The 15,789-nt window shown below is 38.2% G+C and overlaps 3 protein-coding genes and 6 non-coding genes across 9 annotated transcripts; 8 read left to right on the top strand and 1 right to left on the bottom strand.

Moving 5' to 3' along the window:
• Nucleotides 1–153: 153 nt before the first annotated feature.
• Nucleotides 154–2,018, top strand: LOC149678065 (U-scoloptoxin(01)-Er1a-like). The gene is made up of 3 exons (XM_089837062.1): nucleotides 154–204; nucleotides 972–1,015; nucleotides 1,680–2,018. Exons 1-3 carry the CDS (start codon nucleotides 183–185, stop codon nucleotides 2,013–2,015), a joined length of 402 nt encoding a protein of 133 aa, XP_089693188.1. The 5' UTR covers nucleotides 154–182; the 3' UTR covers nucleotides 2,016–2,018.
• Nucleotides 1,185–1,347, top strand: LOC149678066 (U1 spliceosomal RNA). The gene has a single exon (XR_016366334.1). It is a non-coding gene; the product is annotated as a U1 spliceosomal RNA (small nuclear RNA).
• Nucleotides 2,019–2,169: 151 nt separating the features above from the next.
• LOC149678064 (U1 spliceosomal RNA) lies at nucleotides 2,170–2,333 on the top strand. The gene has a single exon (XR_016366330.1). It is a non-coding gene; the product is annotated as a U1 spliceosomal RNA (small nuclear RNA).
• Nucleotides 2,334–6,189: 3,856 nt separating this feature from the next.
• On the top strand, nucleotides 6,190–6,353 carry LOC149678063 (U1 spliceosomal RNA). The gene has a single exon (XR_016366301.1). It is a non-coding gene; the product is annotated as a U1 spliceosomal RNA (small nuclear RNA).
• A 3,068-nt stretch (nucleotides 6,354–9,421) lies between these two features.
• On the top strand, nucleotides 9,422–9,585 carry LOC149678062 (U1 spliceosomal RNA). The gene has a single exon (XR_016366311.1). It is a non-coding gene; the product is annotated as a U1 spliceosomal RNA (small nuclear RNA).
• A 2,151-nt stretch (nucleotides 9,586–11,736) lies between these two features.
• Nucleotides 11,737–11,900, top strand: LOC149678061 (U1 spliceosomal RNA). The gene has a single exon (XR_016366307.1). It is a non-coding gene; the product is annotated as a U1 spliceosomal RNA (small nuclear RNA).
• Nucleotides 11,901–12,596: 696 nt separating this feature from the next.
• On the top strand, nucleotides 12,597–13,916 carry LOC149678060 (uncharacterized). Its single transcript, XM_089836085.1, has 6 exons — nucleotides 12,597–12,728; nucleotides 12,799–12,866; nucleotides 13,182–13,295; nucleotides 13,564–13,599; nucleotides 13,678–13,722; nucleotides 13,818–13,916. The coding sequence occupies exons 1-6, from the start codon at nucleotides 12,629–12,631 to the stop codon at nucleotides 13,854–13,856; spliced, it is 402 nt and encodes a 133-aa protein (XP_089692211.1). The 5' UTR covers nucleotides 12,597–12,628; the 3' UTR covers nucleotides 13,857–13,916.
• Nucleotides 13,917–14,163: 247 nt separating this feature from the next.
• On the top strand, nucleotides 14,164–14,327 carry LOC149678059 (U1 spliceosomal RNA). Its single transcript, XR_016366302.1, has one exon. It is a non-coding gene; the product is annotated as a U1 spliceosomal RNA (small nuclear RNA).
• Nucleotides 14,328–14,365: 38 nt separating this feature from the next.
• LOC149678058 (uncharacterized) lies at nucleotides 14,366–15,530 on the bottom strand. Its single transcript, XM_089837061.1, has 2 exons — nucleotides 15,135–15,530; nucleotides 14,366–15,010 (listed from the first exon to the last, which is right to left on the bottom strand). The coding sequence occupies exons 1-2, from the start codon at nucleotides 15,496–15,498 to the stop codon at nucleotides 14,400–14,402; spliced, it is 975 nt and encodes a 324-aa protein (XP_089693187.1). The 5' UTR covers nucleotides 15,499–15,530; the 3' UTR covers nucleotides 14,366–14,399.
• Nucleotides 15,531–15,789: the final 259 nt, after the last annotated feature.

The raw sequence follows: 15,789 nt of genomic DNA, 5'->3' as shown, positions 1-15,789 counted from the left end.
AAGACGTAAATTTCTTTTGTCTTATAGAAACATTTATTTATAATAAACATTTTTATAAATTTTTGACTGAAATTTATATCAGGTAAATTATTTCTTTTTTTTTAATTTTTGATTTAAACATCCGTGTTAACTATTAGAATTAATATTAATTTTATTAATAATTAGAATTTTATCATCGAATAATGAAGGTTATTCTAATTTCCGGTATGTAATTAATATTATACGAGCAATAAATCATTAGAACGTTTTTGACTGTTTTGCTTAATTACTCGGGCCCTGATTGTTGTAAGTCCAAGTACTTAGTATCATTGGAAAGAGAAGAAATAGGGCTATGACATGCTCAAAGGACATCCCCGTATCTCTTATAGAACCAGAGTTAAAATGTGTCATGTAAATATAGTCGATGTTAACCCTATAGAGCTATTTCAGTTCGGGGGGAAAGGAGAGCTTTTGAGGCGGGGTTTCGCCAGTCCCCGCCTAGGCGCCATATTGTTCGGGAAATTTAGAATAGAGTTCTTCAGCAGCCCGCACGGAGGGAGGGTGAAAACCGGCTCCGTTTATTGGCAGGCCCAACTGTGACGTTTCCCCCCCCCTCAACTGATATAGCTCTATAGTGAGGATGTTTATGAACATTTTGAGCAATTACTCGGGCCCTGATTGTTGTAACCCAAAGTACTTAGTACCATTGAAAAGGACGGAAGTGGGGCTATAACATATTCAAAGGATATGCTGGTATCTCTTATAGAACCAGAGTAATAAGTCTCTAAAGTTAGGAGTCCAACTTGTCTTGAAACGAGTAACCTTGGTTTCCCCGAATACCAAATATCACTGCACTGCCAAAAGATGAATATCAGTTTTGGTTTATCATCTTCCTCCTTTGGGAAAAAGAGTGTGATTTATTGCTCCTATGAATTATTCCAAAAACGTACTAATTTGAATTTTAAATTAACACCATTAATTGCAATTTTCAGTTGTTATATTCGTGACTGTCGTTTATGGCCGGACTCTAACTAGGGTAATTAATATTATATTAATTATTGATTACTTACTTTATTAATTTAATATTTATTTAACCTTCATTATCTTTATCATTCGTCAATTCATTATACCTCAAATTATCATAATTTCGCTTTTTTATCTTTCCACTGTTTAGTATATAAATTAACGTTACTTCCATTGTAATCATACTTACCTGGCGTCGCTGCGGCCTTGATCTTTGAGGAGGCGGGCTGGGGCGAGACGCGATCATTGCACTCCGATCGGGTTGACCCTCACCACTATCACTAATCGTGATCAGTGGGGCGTACTATTTTTGGTAGCGGGGTCGTGCGTTCGCGCTCACCCCTATCTCACTTAAATAAATACAAAATTAAACACTGTTAACGTTCCCATAGAACCATCCCAATGTCCTTCGGTTTGGGTCTACCATCTTAGTTTGGAAATCCAACATTATAAGAAAAATTAATCAAATAATGCATAGTTTCACGCAAGAAGAATTCATGCCATTTGCACATGGAGACGATTTTACGCTCTTAGTCTCCTTGTGTTAATGGTAGAAATCCTGCATGCCTGTAAACTATGTATTAAGTAGAAACATGAGAACCCCTGCACTGCTTAGCCACTGTGATATTGTGTCAAATTTACTTCCACCATAAGTAAAAGGCATTTTAACCTTTCAGTCGAAACGCCAGGCGTACGCGCTTCCAGATGGAGCCGAATTGGTCCTTGGTCCAATCAAAACGTCTTTCGCGTGCGGCCCTCAGATTGGTTACTACGCGGACGTTGACAATGGCTGCCGAATCTTCCATATTTGCGAACCAGAAAAGCAAACCAGTTACTTCTGCGGAAACCAGTCGGTCTTCAACCAATTGACCTTCACTTGCGCGTCGCCTACGAGAGCCATTCCTTGTCAAAGCTCCCCCGATTTCTTCTACTTGAACGCCAAGATTGGTGACCCCAAGGCCCTCTTTTTGACCCCCGATGATATCCGGAAGGCCGTGGCTGCCAGAGGTTAATGGTCAAACGTAATCTTTTCTAAATTTGCCTACATTGTATCTCTGTAATGTTAATACAATCTCAAATAAAAAATTTGCAAACGTTTCGATAAATTCTGCTATTTTTATCTTTCCATTGTTTGGTATATAAATTAACATTAATTCTGTCGTGATCATACTTACCTGGCGTCGCTGCGGCCTTGATCTTTGAGGAGGCGGGCTGGGGCGAGACCCGATCATTGCATCCCGATCGGGTTGACCCTCACCACTGTCACTAATCGTGATCAGTGGGGCGTACTATTTTTGGTAGCGGGGGTCGTGCGTTCGCGCAAACCCCCACACTCACTTAAAGAAATACAAAATTAATCACTGTTACCTGTACCCCATAAGTCTGCATAAATATGATGTAATTCGTAGTTAAAAGTGGTCACGTTTCTTGCAATTACAATGGTTTTAAACTTTTAACAAGGTAAAGTCTGTATTTACCCGTGGCTACAATTCTAATGTCTTTCGTCTGTTTGAAGAACGAATCTTTTAAGCAGATGATCAAGCATTGAAAAAATTATTTCTAAATTTAAGTAGATTAACGGCGTTCACTCTCGTGTCTAACATCCCTTAAAAACATGGTAATTATCATTAGAATCATACGTCAATAATTTATCACAATAAGTAAAACGGACATATTTTGAAGTAAAGCCAGACTGTATTTGCTATTGGCATCGCTGTCTAGCGTTTCCCAGAATATATTCGGGTTAAAACCAGTTGTTCGCTTCGATGTAGACTTATTAGGGAAATGTTGTTATAGACTTTTGAAGCAGGTGGGAAAATATTGTTTTCCAATTCCAAAGTTGGTATAAAACGTGACTGCTGGTGTTCGGACATTTTACTTTGAATTAGAAGTTACGTTTCATATCGTATGCACAAAATGGGAACCTCCGTTGCTCTCGCCTGTTTTACCTTCGTCTTGTTGGCCATGAATTTCGCCACGTATTTTGCCGAAGATGAAATGACACCCGAAGAAAAGGCATTAAAACGTAAGTGCAGGTCGTATATTTATGTATGAAAGCTAACATTTTGTTTATTAATAGCGTTGTGTGGTAACAAAGCTGTAATTGAGGCGACGGATTACTGCTTTGAAAAAGAGGCCACACCCTTGGTAAATATAAACATCTGTTTATTCACTTAACTAAAATACGTATTTGATGGCAATTAAGAAAATTAAGTTATCAGAGGCTTGATAAGATTTCAGCAAAGTAACATTAGGTTTGGTAAAAAACTGTACTTGGGCTTGCATGATCCACGGTTCATTACTCTAGTCTTACCACCAATTCCCATTGGATACCGATGGGCACCAACATTTACACCAAGGAAGGTGACATTGTTTTTTGTAAACCATAATTTATTTATTCATTTTAAAACAGATTAAAGAAATTTACTCAATCTGCGCTAAAAATGTCGGTCTTAAAGATGGCTTTTCTCTTAAATCTCTACTGGCTGTTTCCTGCGTCAAAGGTGGAGCCATGAAATTTGTCCAGGTGAGTTCGAAAAGTCGGTTTAGTTTGTTCTAAAAAACCATGGTTATGCCTTGTATTCGATATTCGTCGAATCCCGAGCCAAATCTCCTTGGTCGGTACTCGGCAAGTAACGAATGCTTGGCAACGAATTTAAACGAGTACCCATGCACCATTAATAATCCCAACAGCTACCTCGCGCTTTTACATTTAAACCCTAATTAAAATTTATTTAATTTTATTTATGGCGCCAGGTTAACATTTGCCTTAAGAAAGAGCAGACCGAACGGGTAAGTATGTTTTAATCACTCCGCCATTAAATCTAATTAAGTCAGTTTTAATTAACGTTAAAAATGCAAAATTAATTCGTAGAAAATTTCCCAGGCAGTGTGGAATAAAGAGATACAACCCCAGTTGGTAAGTCGAAGCACGCGCGCATTGATACACCTGATCAGAGTGAAAGTAGCACTTTCTTTTAGCATTTAAAATAATTTTATTTTTTTTTATTTTTATTCTTGGTTTTCATCAGCGTTGTCAGCAAGAAAAAGCTACTTCCTAAGCCGAAATAACTTGAAATTATAAATTATAAATCAATGTACAATTTGAAATAAATTGCATTACATATTTACTGGAACTGTATTTTAAAATTTTGAGAGCCTTTTTAGCTAAGCCCTTTAATTATAAATGCTCTCTTTCCATGGCTAGAATTCTAGTATCTTTCCACAATATTGTCTGTTTGGGGAAAGTATGTTTTAAGCATAATTGTAGAAATATTTGTCAATTTGATTTTAGTCGCTAACGGCGTTCAATCGCGTGTCTAACATCCCTTAAAACATGATAATCATCATTAGAGTCATCATACGTCAATAATAGATCACAATAAGTAAAACGGATATATTGAAGTAACGCGGCCAGACTATGTTTGTTAGTGGCATTGCTGTCTCGCATTTCTCAGAATATATTCGGGTTAAAATCGGTTGTTCTCTTCGATGCTAACTTATTGGGGAAATCTTGTCATAGACTTTTGAAACAGGTGGGAAAATATTTTTCTCCATTTCCAAAGTTGGTATAAAACGCGACTGCTGACTTTGGGAGATTTTACTTTGAATTTGAAGATACGTTTCATATTGTGCACAAAATGGTAACCTCCGCTCCTCTCGCCTATTTCGCCTTCGTCTTGTTGGCCATGAATTTCGCCACGTATTTCGCCGTAGAGGAAATGACACCCGACGAAAGATTAAGACGTAATTGTAGTTCGTATTTATCGAACTCTCTCGGATTTTATAAAAGCTGTAATTTTGTTTATTAATAGCGGTTTGTGGAAACAAAGCTGTGCGAGAAGCGTCGGACTTCTGCTTTAAGAAAAAGGGCACACCCTTGGTAAATAAAAACATATGATTATTGGCTTAGATCACATACGCATTGAATGACAATTAGGGGAATTACGTTATCAGAGGTTTGATATGATTTATGCAAAGTAATAGCAGGTTTGGTAAAACAATGCCGGTTTGACCATCGCGTGTAATTGTAAACCCCGGGTCACTTCTCTTACCACCAATGACCGTACGCTTCAAAGAGGATATTGCGATGTAATTGCAAATTCTCGAAATGGCGTTGGCTTCTTTGGAAGTGTTAGACCCCTCGGAAGATCCATTGATTCTTCAACACTTGATTTATTTTTCTCTCATTTTAAAACAGATGAAAGAAATTTTCACAATCTGCTCTCAAAAAGTTGGTATCAACGGAGAGTTTTCCTATAAATCACTGTATTATGTTTCCTGCCTCAAAGGAGGATCGAAAATATTTTTCCAGGTTAATTTATTGGAGAAACTATGGATTACACCACGTATTCGATATTCGTCGAGTCCCGTGCCGAATCTCCTGGTACACGTGTTAGTCCGTGTCGGAATTGGGACCATAAGGCGAAGATTCGGTACTCGGAAAATAGCGAATGCGTGGGAACGGACTTAAACGAATATCCGTAGATAATCCCAACATCTAACTCTAGCTTTTACATTTAAACACTAATTGAAATTTATTTAATTTTTATTAATGACGCCTAGTTTTATGATCCCAACATCTAACTTGAGCTTTTATGTTCTAAAACACTAATTAAAATTGATTTAATTTTATTCATGGCGTTAGGCCACCGATTGCGATGGGAAAGTAAAAAAAGAACGGGTATGTTTTCGTCTGTCTGTCATTAAATCTAATTAAGTACGTTTTAATTGACGTTAAAACACATGCAAACCATATTCCTAGAATATAAAATATGAAATGTGGCGTCAAGAGGTGAAAAACTATTCGGTAAGTCGAAGCTCGGGATGAAAGGAATTCTTTTTTGGACCTCGAGCATTAATTATATTGTTCTCGTTTCATAAGAATTGTGTGAGAGAACTACTCTTTCCAAATTAACTTGGGAGTTGAAACTATAAATTAATGTACAATTTGAAATAAATCGGAACACATAATAGCTGGTCAATTCAATCTCGGAAATTTAAGGTCCTTCTTGAAATCGGAAACCGAAAATTTCTTTGACCAAAATTTCGTGATATTCTACTACTTCTCTTATGGTATCGTCGCCTCAGAAATTTTACACCTTAACCAAAATTTATAATCCATATACTGCTGTTTTTATCTTTCCACTGTTTAGTATATAACTAGAAGTTAATTCCACTTTAATCATACTTACCTGGCGTCGCTGCAGCCTTGATCTTTGAGGAGGCGGGCTGGGGCGAGGCCTGATCATTGCACTCCGATCGAGTTGACCCTCACCACTATCACTAATCGTGATCAGTGGGGCGTACTATTTTTGGTAGCGGGGGTCGTGCGTTCGCGCTCACCCCCACACTCTCACTTAAGTAAACACAAAATTAAACACTGTTACCTGTATCCGAATAAGATGTTAATCGTTGTTAAATCTAAGTACTTTAACTAGTGTGGTCACATTGCTTGTAATTGCAATGTAATGGTTTTAATCACGGCAACTCTGACTGTGTTTTTACCCGTGGCGTCTACAATTCTGATGTCTTTCGACATTTTGTCTGTTTCAAGCAGATGATCAAGCATTGATGAAATATTTCTTAATTTAAGTCGACTAACGGCTCGCGTGTCTAACATCCCTTTAAAACATGGTAATCATCATTAGAGTCATCATACGTCAATAATAGATCACAATAAGTAAAACCAGAAGTAAATAGTAATTTACTTCTGGTAAAACGGACATATTGAAGTAACACCAGACTATGCTTGTTAATGGCATCGCTGTCTCGTATTTCGCAGGCTAAATCGGCTTCGATGCTAACTTATTAGGGAAATCTTGTTATAGACTTTTGAAACAGGTGGGAAAATATTGTACGACATATCCCAAGATGGTATAAATGCGACTGTTGGCTTTCGGAGATTTTATTTTCATTTTGAAGATACGTTTCCTATCGTATACACAAAAATGGGAACCTCCGCTGCTCTCGCCTGTTTTACCTTCGCATTGTTGGCCATGAATTTCGCCACGTATTTCGCCGAAGAGGAAATGACACTCGATGAAGCGTTGAAACGTAAGTGTAGTTCGTATTTATTGAACTCTCCCGGATTCCATAAAAGGAAAATTTTTGTTTTATTATAGCGACTTGTGAAGACAAAGCTGAGCGAGAGGCGATGGATTTCTGCTTTAAAGAAAAGGGCTCTGCCTTGGTAAATACAAACACGTGTTTATTCGGTTAAATAAAATACGTATTTAATTTCCATTAAGGATATTAAGTTATCACAGGTTTGATATGATTTCTGCAAGGCAAGTGGGGTGGAGTAGCGGTTAGCGCTTTCGCCTCGCAGCAAGGATCACGGGTTCGACACCGGACTGTGGCACCGGGTGAAAATCTGGGAACAAATCCTTCCGCGTAGAGTTTGCAAGTTCTCTCCCAGCTTGTTAAAAGCAGTTTTCCTCCACGGTCTAACCCGGTTTCTCCTTTGCATCAAAACTTGCAGAGGTTAACGGTAATAGTTAGTATAGGGCGCTGTAGGTTAGCAATGTAAAGGGATCCACCTGTAAACAAGCCGCAGGCTTAGTGTGGAAATCCCTTCATAGACAAAGCCTAGATTATTATTATTATTATTATTATTAGGTTTTGGTCAAGGAGTGCCGGCTTGACCACTGACAAATTCGCATTAGATAACGATGGACTCCAAAATTTACACCAACTGCTTTGCGCTTCAAATTGCTAAATCGCGAAATGATGTTGACTTCTTTGGAAGTGTTAGACCCCTCGGAAGATGACATTGTTATATCAACACTTGATTTTTTTCTATCATTTAAAAATAGGTGAGAGAACTCTTCTCAATCTGCTCTAAAAAAGTTGGTCTTAAAGGAGATTTTAATTTTAAATTACTGTTCGAAGTTTCCTGCGTCAAAGGAGGAGCGAAAACATTTTTCCAGGTAAATTTTGAGAGCTGATTTAGTTTGTTGGAGAAACAATGGATTCCATTCATTGAAACTAGTATATAATCACAACACTAATTGAAATTTATATTTTTAACTAGCTTTTAACCCGCGGCGTCGCTCGCGTGTAATAAGAACTCGGCGTTGCCCGTCAGCCCGTCGGGACAGTTTTCATTACTTTTCATGCGGACATTATTCCATATAGAAGGGTTTTTAAATTTTAGGCCACCATTTAAACAGATGGCAACAAATCGAACCCGAAAGACCCTTCAGCCCGTCTAAAGGTTAAAGGAAACCATTGTACTAAATATTTGTGAAATCGGTTGAAACGCGCGGACTTTATTGCAAGGAGAATATTTTCTTACATTTCTGGGCGCCATTTTAAAAGATGGCGACAAATCGAACCCGAAAGACTATTTAGCCCGTCTTAAGGTTAAAGTAAACCAGTGTATTAAATATTTGCGAAATCGCCTGAAACGCGCGTACTTTATTGCAAAGAGAATATTTTTTACATTTCTGGGCGCCATTTTTTAAGATGGCGGCGGATTGGAAAAATCTTTCTTAGTACGCGCCTACTACTTATGAGTAACGTTCCTGCAAAGTTTCAGCCTTCTAGGGCAAGCGGTTTGGGCTGGGCGTTGATTATCAGTCAGTCTGTCAGTCAGTCAGTCAGTCAGTCAGTCAGTCAGGACTTTGATTTATATAGATATAGATTGATGGCGCCAGGTTAACGATTGCGTTGAGAAAGAACATTCTAAACGGGTATGTCTTAATCTGTCCGTCATTAAATCTAATTGACTCCGTTTTAATTGACTTTAAAAATGCAAACCGTGTTCCTAGAAAATATCCCAAGAAATGTGGGATAAAGATTCTCAACCCTATGATGTAAGTCGAAGCACGCGAGCATTGATACACCTTATCAGGATAAAAGTAGCACTTTCTTTTAACATTTAACATTAATTATATTTTTTTACATTTCATCAGAATTGTCTGAACGAAAAATTGCCTCAAAAGCCGAAATAACTTGGAATTGAAATTATAAATTAATGTACAATTTGAAATAAAGTGCAACACGTATTAAGTGGAACTGTATTTTAAAATATATACTTATTGAAAGCCTTATTCTGTTCGTAACCAATTTTCCTCACAAAGTATAGGCATGCATGCAACTCGCGGAATAGCGAAGAATCAATAGTCTTTGAGCAGCTTGGGAGATACCGCTTTTATCGATGTACGGGGAACAGTTTGTCTTCTTGACCATCAGGGGGTGGTTTTAACCCCCAGAATGGTGGAGGTGGGGAGAAAGAAGGTGAGGGGCTCTCATCGCGGGCTCAGGAATATGGGGAAGGGGTGCGAGTTATGACGGGGGAAGAGAATATAAAGTGTGTAAAGAAATATAGCATAGTCCTAGATTTATTTACCTATAATTAATTTTTGTCTTTCCACTGTTTAGTATATAAGTTAACATTAATTGCAATGTGTTCATACTTACCTGGCGTCGCTGCGGCCTTGATCTTGGAGGAGGCGGGCTGAGGCGAGACCCGATCATTGCACCCCGATCGAGTTGACCCTCACCACTATCACTAATCGTGATCAGTGGGGCGTACTATTTTTGGTAGCGGGGGTCGTGCGTTCGCGCTCACCCCCACTCACAATAAATAAATACAAAAATTAAACACTGAAAACTAAACCCAAATCTATTAAAATGTCTGAATAAATGTGATGTTAATCGTTGTTTAGTCTATAATACTCTAATGTATTTCTAGAAACTGTAATTAAACAAGGTTAGCTACGAATCTGTATTTACCCGCGGCTACAATTCTATATCTTTCGACATTTATGTCTGTTGGAAGAACGAATGTTTTAAGCAGATGATCAAGCATTGATGAAATATTTTTAAATTTAAGTCGACTAACTGTGTTCACTCTCGTGTCTTCTGACATCCATTTAAAACTTGATAATCATCATTAGAATCATACGTCAATAATAGTTCACAATAAGTAAAACGGACATATTGAAGTAAAGACTATATTTGTTATTGGCATCGGTTTCTCGTATTTCAAAGAATACATTCGGGTTAAAATCAGCGTGTTCGCTTCGACGCTAACTTATGGGGGGAAATTTTGTTATAGACTTTTGAAGCAGGTGGGAAAATATTGTTCGCCATTTCCAAAGTTGGTATAAACGCGAGTGCTGGCTTTCGGAGATTTTACTTTGAATTTGAAGACACGTTTTCAATGGGAAATTCCGCTGCTCTCGCCCGTTTTGCCTTCTTCTTGTTGGCCATGAATTTCGCCGCGTATTTCACCGAAGTGGACATGACACCCGCGGAAGAAGCATTGAAACGTAAGTGTAGTTCGTATTTACTGAACTCTCCCTGATTTTAAATATCAAAGCTGTAATTTTGTTTATTATTAGTAATTTGTGAAGACAAAGCTTGGCGAGAGGTATCGGATTCCTGCTTTATGGAAAAGGCCTCACGCTTGGTAAATACAAACACGTGGTTAGTTAGCCTTTATAGATGAAAAACTGTGATGTCTCAGATTCATCCGTTTGGAACCTTTTAAACCCAACTTCGGACAACATTTTCTTAGTGGCGAAATGGCGTTGGCTTCTTTGGAAGTGTTAGACCCCTCGGAAGATACATTGTTTTTTCTACACTTACAGCTCAAAAAAATTCACTCAGTCTGCGCTAAAGAATCCGGTATTAAAGGAGACTTTTCTTTTAAATATCTTATGGAAGTTTCCTGCGTCAAAAGAGGATCGAATACATTTTTCCAGGTGATTTTGAAGACGATTTTGTCTTCTAAACTATATGGGTTCCACGTATTCGATATTCGTCGAGTCCCGACTCCCGAGTCAAATCCCCTGGTACGTGTTAGTCCGTCTCTGAATTGGGGCCAGAAGGCGAAGAGTCGGTATTCGGAAAATAGCGAATGCGTGGCAACGAATATAAACGAGTGTCCGTAGATAATCACGACACTAATTGAAATTTATAATTTATTGATGGCGCCAGTTTAACGATTGTATTAAGAGTTTAAAGTCTCAGCTGGTATGTTTTAATCTGTCCGTCATTAAATCTAAATAAGTCCGTTTTGATTACCGTTAAAAATTCAAACCGTTTACCTAGGATATACAGGGTGTTTGTGAAAAGTCCATCAATAATGAAAGGGCGTATTTATTGGGCCATTTTGAGTCGAAAATGTTCTATGACATTTAGCCGTCCGAGCCACGGTTTTCGAGTTATGATTTGAATATTTTAGGGATGACCCCTTCATTAAATTAGCGCTGTCTTTCAATTTCTAAATTAAATTTAAGGGGTCATCCGTAAATTACTCCAATCATAACTTGAAAACAGTGGCCCGGACGGAAAAATGTCATAGAACATTTTCGACTCAAAATGGCCCAATAAATACGCCCTTTCATTATTGATGGACCTTTCACAAACACCCTGTATACCCAGAAATGTGGGATAAAGAGTTTCAACCCTATTCTGTAAGTCGAAGCTTGCGCTCATTGATACACTTTATCAGGGTGAAAGTAGTTCTTTTAAATTTGAACATTTATTATATTTTTAACGTTTTCATCAGGATTGTCTGAAACGAAAACTTAATCTAAAACCGAAATAACTTGGAATTGAAATTATAAATTAATGTATAATTTGAAATAAAGCGTTAAGAGGGGGAAGCGAATATAAATTGTTTATGAAATATAGTATAGTCCAAGATTTATTTACCCATAATTAATTTTTATCTTTCCATTGTTTAGTATATAAGTTTAAGTTAATTCTATTGTAATCATACTTACCTGGCGTCGCTGCGGCCTTGATCTTTGAGGAGGCGGGCTGGGGCGAGACCCGATCATTGCACCCCGATCGGGTTGACCCTCACCACTATCACTAATCGTGATCAGTGGGGCGTACTATTTCTGGTAGCGGGGGTCGTGCGTTCGCGCTCACCCCCACAAACACATAAGTAAATACAAAATTAATCACTGATACCTGTACCACAAACATTCGAAGAGGGCTGAATTAATATGATGTTAATCGTTGTTAAGTCTAATGTGATCATTTTTCTTGTAATTGTAATATAATGGTTTTAACAAGGTTAACTATGAATCTGTATTTAACCGTGGCTACAGTTCTAATATCTCTCGTCCTTTCGCTCTGTTTGAAGAACGAATGTTTTAAGCAGATGATCAAGCACTTAAGAAATATTTGTAAATTTAACTAACGGCGTTCACTCCCGTGTCTGGCATCGCTTAAAAACATGATAATCATCATTAGAATCATACGTCAATAATAGATCACAATAAGTAAAACGAATGTAGTGAAACATATTATGTCATATATATTAGCTTTTGATGAAAACGACCGCCATCTTGTTAGAAAGATGAAACTGAAGCTCCTCCTCTTTTGTTATCCCAGCCACATTTAGTATCATTAGTTCCTGAATTAGAACTATCACTGACTTAGTTCCATAAAACTCAATTTCCGAGATACTGTTTGCCAAATACCGAACAAATCGGTGTGTTTGCTTCATTGTTAACTTATTAGGGGAAATTATGTTATAAACTTTTGAAGCAGGTGGGAAAATATTTTTCGCTTTTTCCAAAGTTGTTATAAAACGCGACTGCTGACTTTCGGAGATTTTAGTCTAATTTTGAAGATACGTTTCATATCAATACACAAAATGGGAACCTACGCAGCTCTCGTCTGTTTTGCCTTCGTCTTGTTGGCCATGAATTTTTCCACGTATTTCGCCAAAATGTCACCCGAAGAAGTATTGAAAGGTAAGTGTAGTTCGTATTTATTGAACTATCTCCCGAATTTTATGAAAGCTGTCATTTTGCATATTAATAGCAATGTGTGGAGATAAAGCTGGAGTGGAGGCGTTTGATTTCTGCCATAAGGAAAAGGCCTCACCCTTGGTAAATACAACCATATGTTTAGTTTCTTAATAGAAACGTGATAGCGATGGAAAGATGCCGATGATTCAAGATATGATTTCGAAGAAGTAACTCTGAGGTTGCGAAAACTGAGAAATAATCTTCGGGTCCATTTTCGTTATCACTAATCACTCCGATTCCCGGGATATTCCGAGGGGTCCGACATTTACTCAAAATCGCGTACGCTCGTTTCAATGAGTCAATCACGGCGTTAGCATCTTTGGAAGTGTCGAGCCCCTTGGGAGATACATTAATTGTTTCTTCGATCAACACTTGAGTTTTTTAATTTTAAAACAGAAGAAAGAACTTTACTCACTCTGCGCTAAAAATGTCGGTATCAAAGGAGGATATTCTATGAAATCACTGTTGGAAGTTTCCTGCGTCAAAGGTGGAGAGAAAACATTTACACAGGTGATTTCGAAAAGTGTGTTTTGTTTGTTGGAAAAACTATGGATTCCAGGTATTCATTCGATATTCGTCGAGTCCCGAGCCGAATCCCCCGGTACGTCTTAGTCCGTGTCAGAGTTGGGGACACAAGGCGAAGAGTCGGTACTCGGCAATTAGCGAATGCGTGGCAACGAATTTAAACCAGTATCCGTAGATAATCCCAGCATCTAACTCTAGCTTTTACATTTAAACACTAATTGAAATTTATTTAATTTTTATTAATGACGCCTAGTTTTATGATTGCTTTCGGAAAGAAGTGTCTCAAAGGGTATGATTTAATCTGTCCAGTATTAAATCTTATTAAGTCCGTTTTAATTGACATTAAAAATGCAAACCGTATTCGTAGAAAATGACCAAAGAAATATGGGCGAAACAGATGCAACCTTTTAAGGTAAGTCGAAGCTTGCGCTCTTGATACACCTTATCAAGGTGAAAGTAGTTATTTTAACATCGAACATTGATTATATTTTTTCTGGGTTTAATTAGGATTGTATAAAAGAAAAAGCTGCCGCTAAGCCGGAATAAATTGGAATTGGGATTATAAATCAATGTACAATTTGAAATAAAGTTTAAAATGTTATAACACTTTGACTACCCGTATAACAAAGCTTTGACTATGTTATTTACAGGTAAATCTTTGAATGAAAAATTATCGGTATTTCGCCAAGAAATCATTGATTCAACTCTCTTTTTTTACCATATTTCTTTATAATTTGGCGTCTATTGACCTTAACTCAAATTCTAAAATTTTCAACATTATCGCAGTTCTGATAGTCCTAGATTTATCTCTCCACTGTTTAGTATATAAGCTGAAGTTAGTTACGTTTTCATCATACTTACCTGGCGTCGCTGCGGCCTTGATCTTTGAGGAGGCGGGCTGGGGCGAGACCCGATCATTGCACCCAGATCGAGTTGACCCTCACCACTATCACTAATCGTGATCAGTGGGGCGTACTATTTTTGGTAGCGGGGGTCGTGCGTTCGCGCAAACCCCCAACATAAACTATGAATTACAAAAATAAATCTACATCATTAGAAGTAAGGCAAAATACAGCTTATATGCTTTTATTAAAGTAGATCTTCCAATAAAGGTGAAAACATGCCGAACATTTGCCCTAGAAGCGTTACAAATTCAGTGACCATCGTGACCATGTTGTGCATAAACGTGACGAATTCCTCCATCCTTGCGCTCCTGGACCTCATCCTTCTCGTCAAGAAATTTTCACGTTTCGCGTAACCATTGGCCTCACTCGGTGTCTCAGATCTCAAGAACCTCTTGTTAACATTGGCAACGTCATTTTTCTGGTCGTATCCACGAAGGACTTCAAGTATATCTACATGGCTATACTTCTCAGCCAAACTTAAGGCATTTTCCCCATCTTTATCAGTGACTTTAACATCCGCTTGGTAGCCAATCAGAAGCTTGACCGTATTGAAGTCATTATCGCCCACAGCGTGCATAAGGGCGGTCCAGCCTTTGTTGTCAACCGCGTTTATGTCGGCGTGGTTTTCCAGTAAGATTTTCACCGTGGAATAATCACTGGCTTTCATTAGTGCGGTTTGACCTTCATGGTCAGCAGAGTTGACATTGGCCCCGTTGTCGATGAGGTATTGAGTTGACTTATGACATCCGTTTATGGCGCTGTGGGTCAATGGAGTCCAGCCTTCGCGGTCCATCACTATAAAGGTCGAAGTTCAGGAAGTTAAACTGGATATCCGTAAAACATAATGGTTGTGATAATAGCGTCATCATGACCTTGTGACAAGGATATTCAAGGTCATCTGAAGCGAGTGTACTCTTACCTTTAACATCTGCACCATGGTCTATGAGGAATTTAACAACGTCATCATTGCAAAAACTGAGAGCGTAAATGAGGGGTGTCCATCCATATACGTTGACAGAGTTGACAACCGCGCCTTTTTCAACCAACTTACTGACCACGTCCAGGAGTCCTTTGTTAGAAGCGGCCATTAGAGGGTTGTACAACATGAAGTCACTCGTGCTAATGTTGGCGCCTTTTTTGATTAGAAGTAGGGACATATTGGAGTAACCGCTGACGCAAGCTGAGAGTAAAGCTGTCCTGCCGAAGATGTCCCTTGAGTCAATGTCAACACCCTGGGATAAGAGGGACAGCACCGTCCTTTCGTCCCCGCTTGGAGCCTTCATAGCGGCTTTGATTAAACGGGACCCTTTTTCGGTAACAGGCTCGCAAAATATCTATTATTAAGGGAACATAATGAATGATGATAACTATTGATCTTCCACCATGGAGCAATATTTAAGTAGGTCTACTTATAAAGCAATGGATTTTTAAGGAAAATATAACTTTCACTCCAGTAAAACTACTCCATGGAAAATAAAACTGCGTAATTTACCATTGATAGAAATATTGCTAGATTAATAAAGAGCAGTTTTAAAAACATGTTTACTCCTTAAAACTTAATCCGAATTTTCAGG

The sequence above is a fragment of the Phalangium opilio genome, unplaced genomic scaffold (assembly GCF_054372755.1).
Source record: "Phalangium opilio isolate 3A_F unplaced genomic scaffold, DU_Popi_V2 ptg000042l_1, whole genome shotgun sequence".
NCBI lineage: Eukaryota > Metazoa > Arthropoda > Arachnida > Opiliones > Phalangiidae > Phalangium > Phalangium opilio.
This window is presented reverse-complemented; position numbering and strand designations above follow the sequence as displayed.

What these genes read in the sequence shown, in the direction of transcription:
- LOC149678065 (XM_089837062.1), top strand. Translation starts at nt 183, where the DNA reads ATGAAGGTTATTCTAATTTCCG. An exon ending in GAAGGTTATTCTAATTTCCG is followed by an intron (nt 205 to 971) that starts GTATGTAATTAA and finishes TGCAATTTTCAG; the next exon opens with TTGTTATATTCGTGACTGTC. An exon ending in ATGGCCGGACTCTAACTAGG is followed by an intron (nt 1,016 to 1,679) that starts GTAATTAATATT and finishes TTAACCTTTCAG; the next exon opens with TCGAAACGCCAGGCGTACGC.
- LOC149678060 (XM_089836085.1), top strand. Translation starts at nt 12,629, where the DNA reads ATGGGAACCTACGCAGCTCTCGTCTGTTTTGCCTTCGTCTTGTTGGCC. An exon ending in ACCCGAAGAAGTATTGAAAG is followed by an intron (nt 12,729 to 12,798) that starts GTAAGTGTAGTT and finishes GCATATTAATAG; the next exon opens with CAATGTGTGGAGATAAAGCT. An exon ending in GGAAAGAAGTGTCTCAAAGG is followed by an intron (nt 13,600 to 13,677) that starts GTATGATTTAAT and finishes CCGTATTCGTAG; the next exon opens with AAAATGACCAAAGAAATATG.
- LOC149678058 (XM_089837061.1), bottom strand. Translation starts at nt 15,498, where the DNA reads ATGAAGGCTCCAAGCGGGGACGAAAGGACGGTGCTGTCCCTCTTATCC. An exon ending in CCATGGTGCAGATGTTAAAG is followed by an intron (nt 15,011 to 15,134) that starts GTAAGAGTACAC and finishes CGACCTTTATAG; the next exon opens with TGATGGACCGCGAAGGCTGG.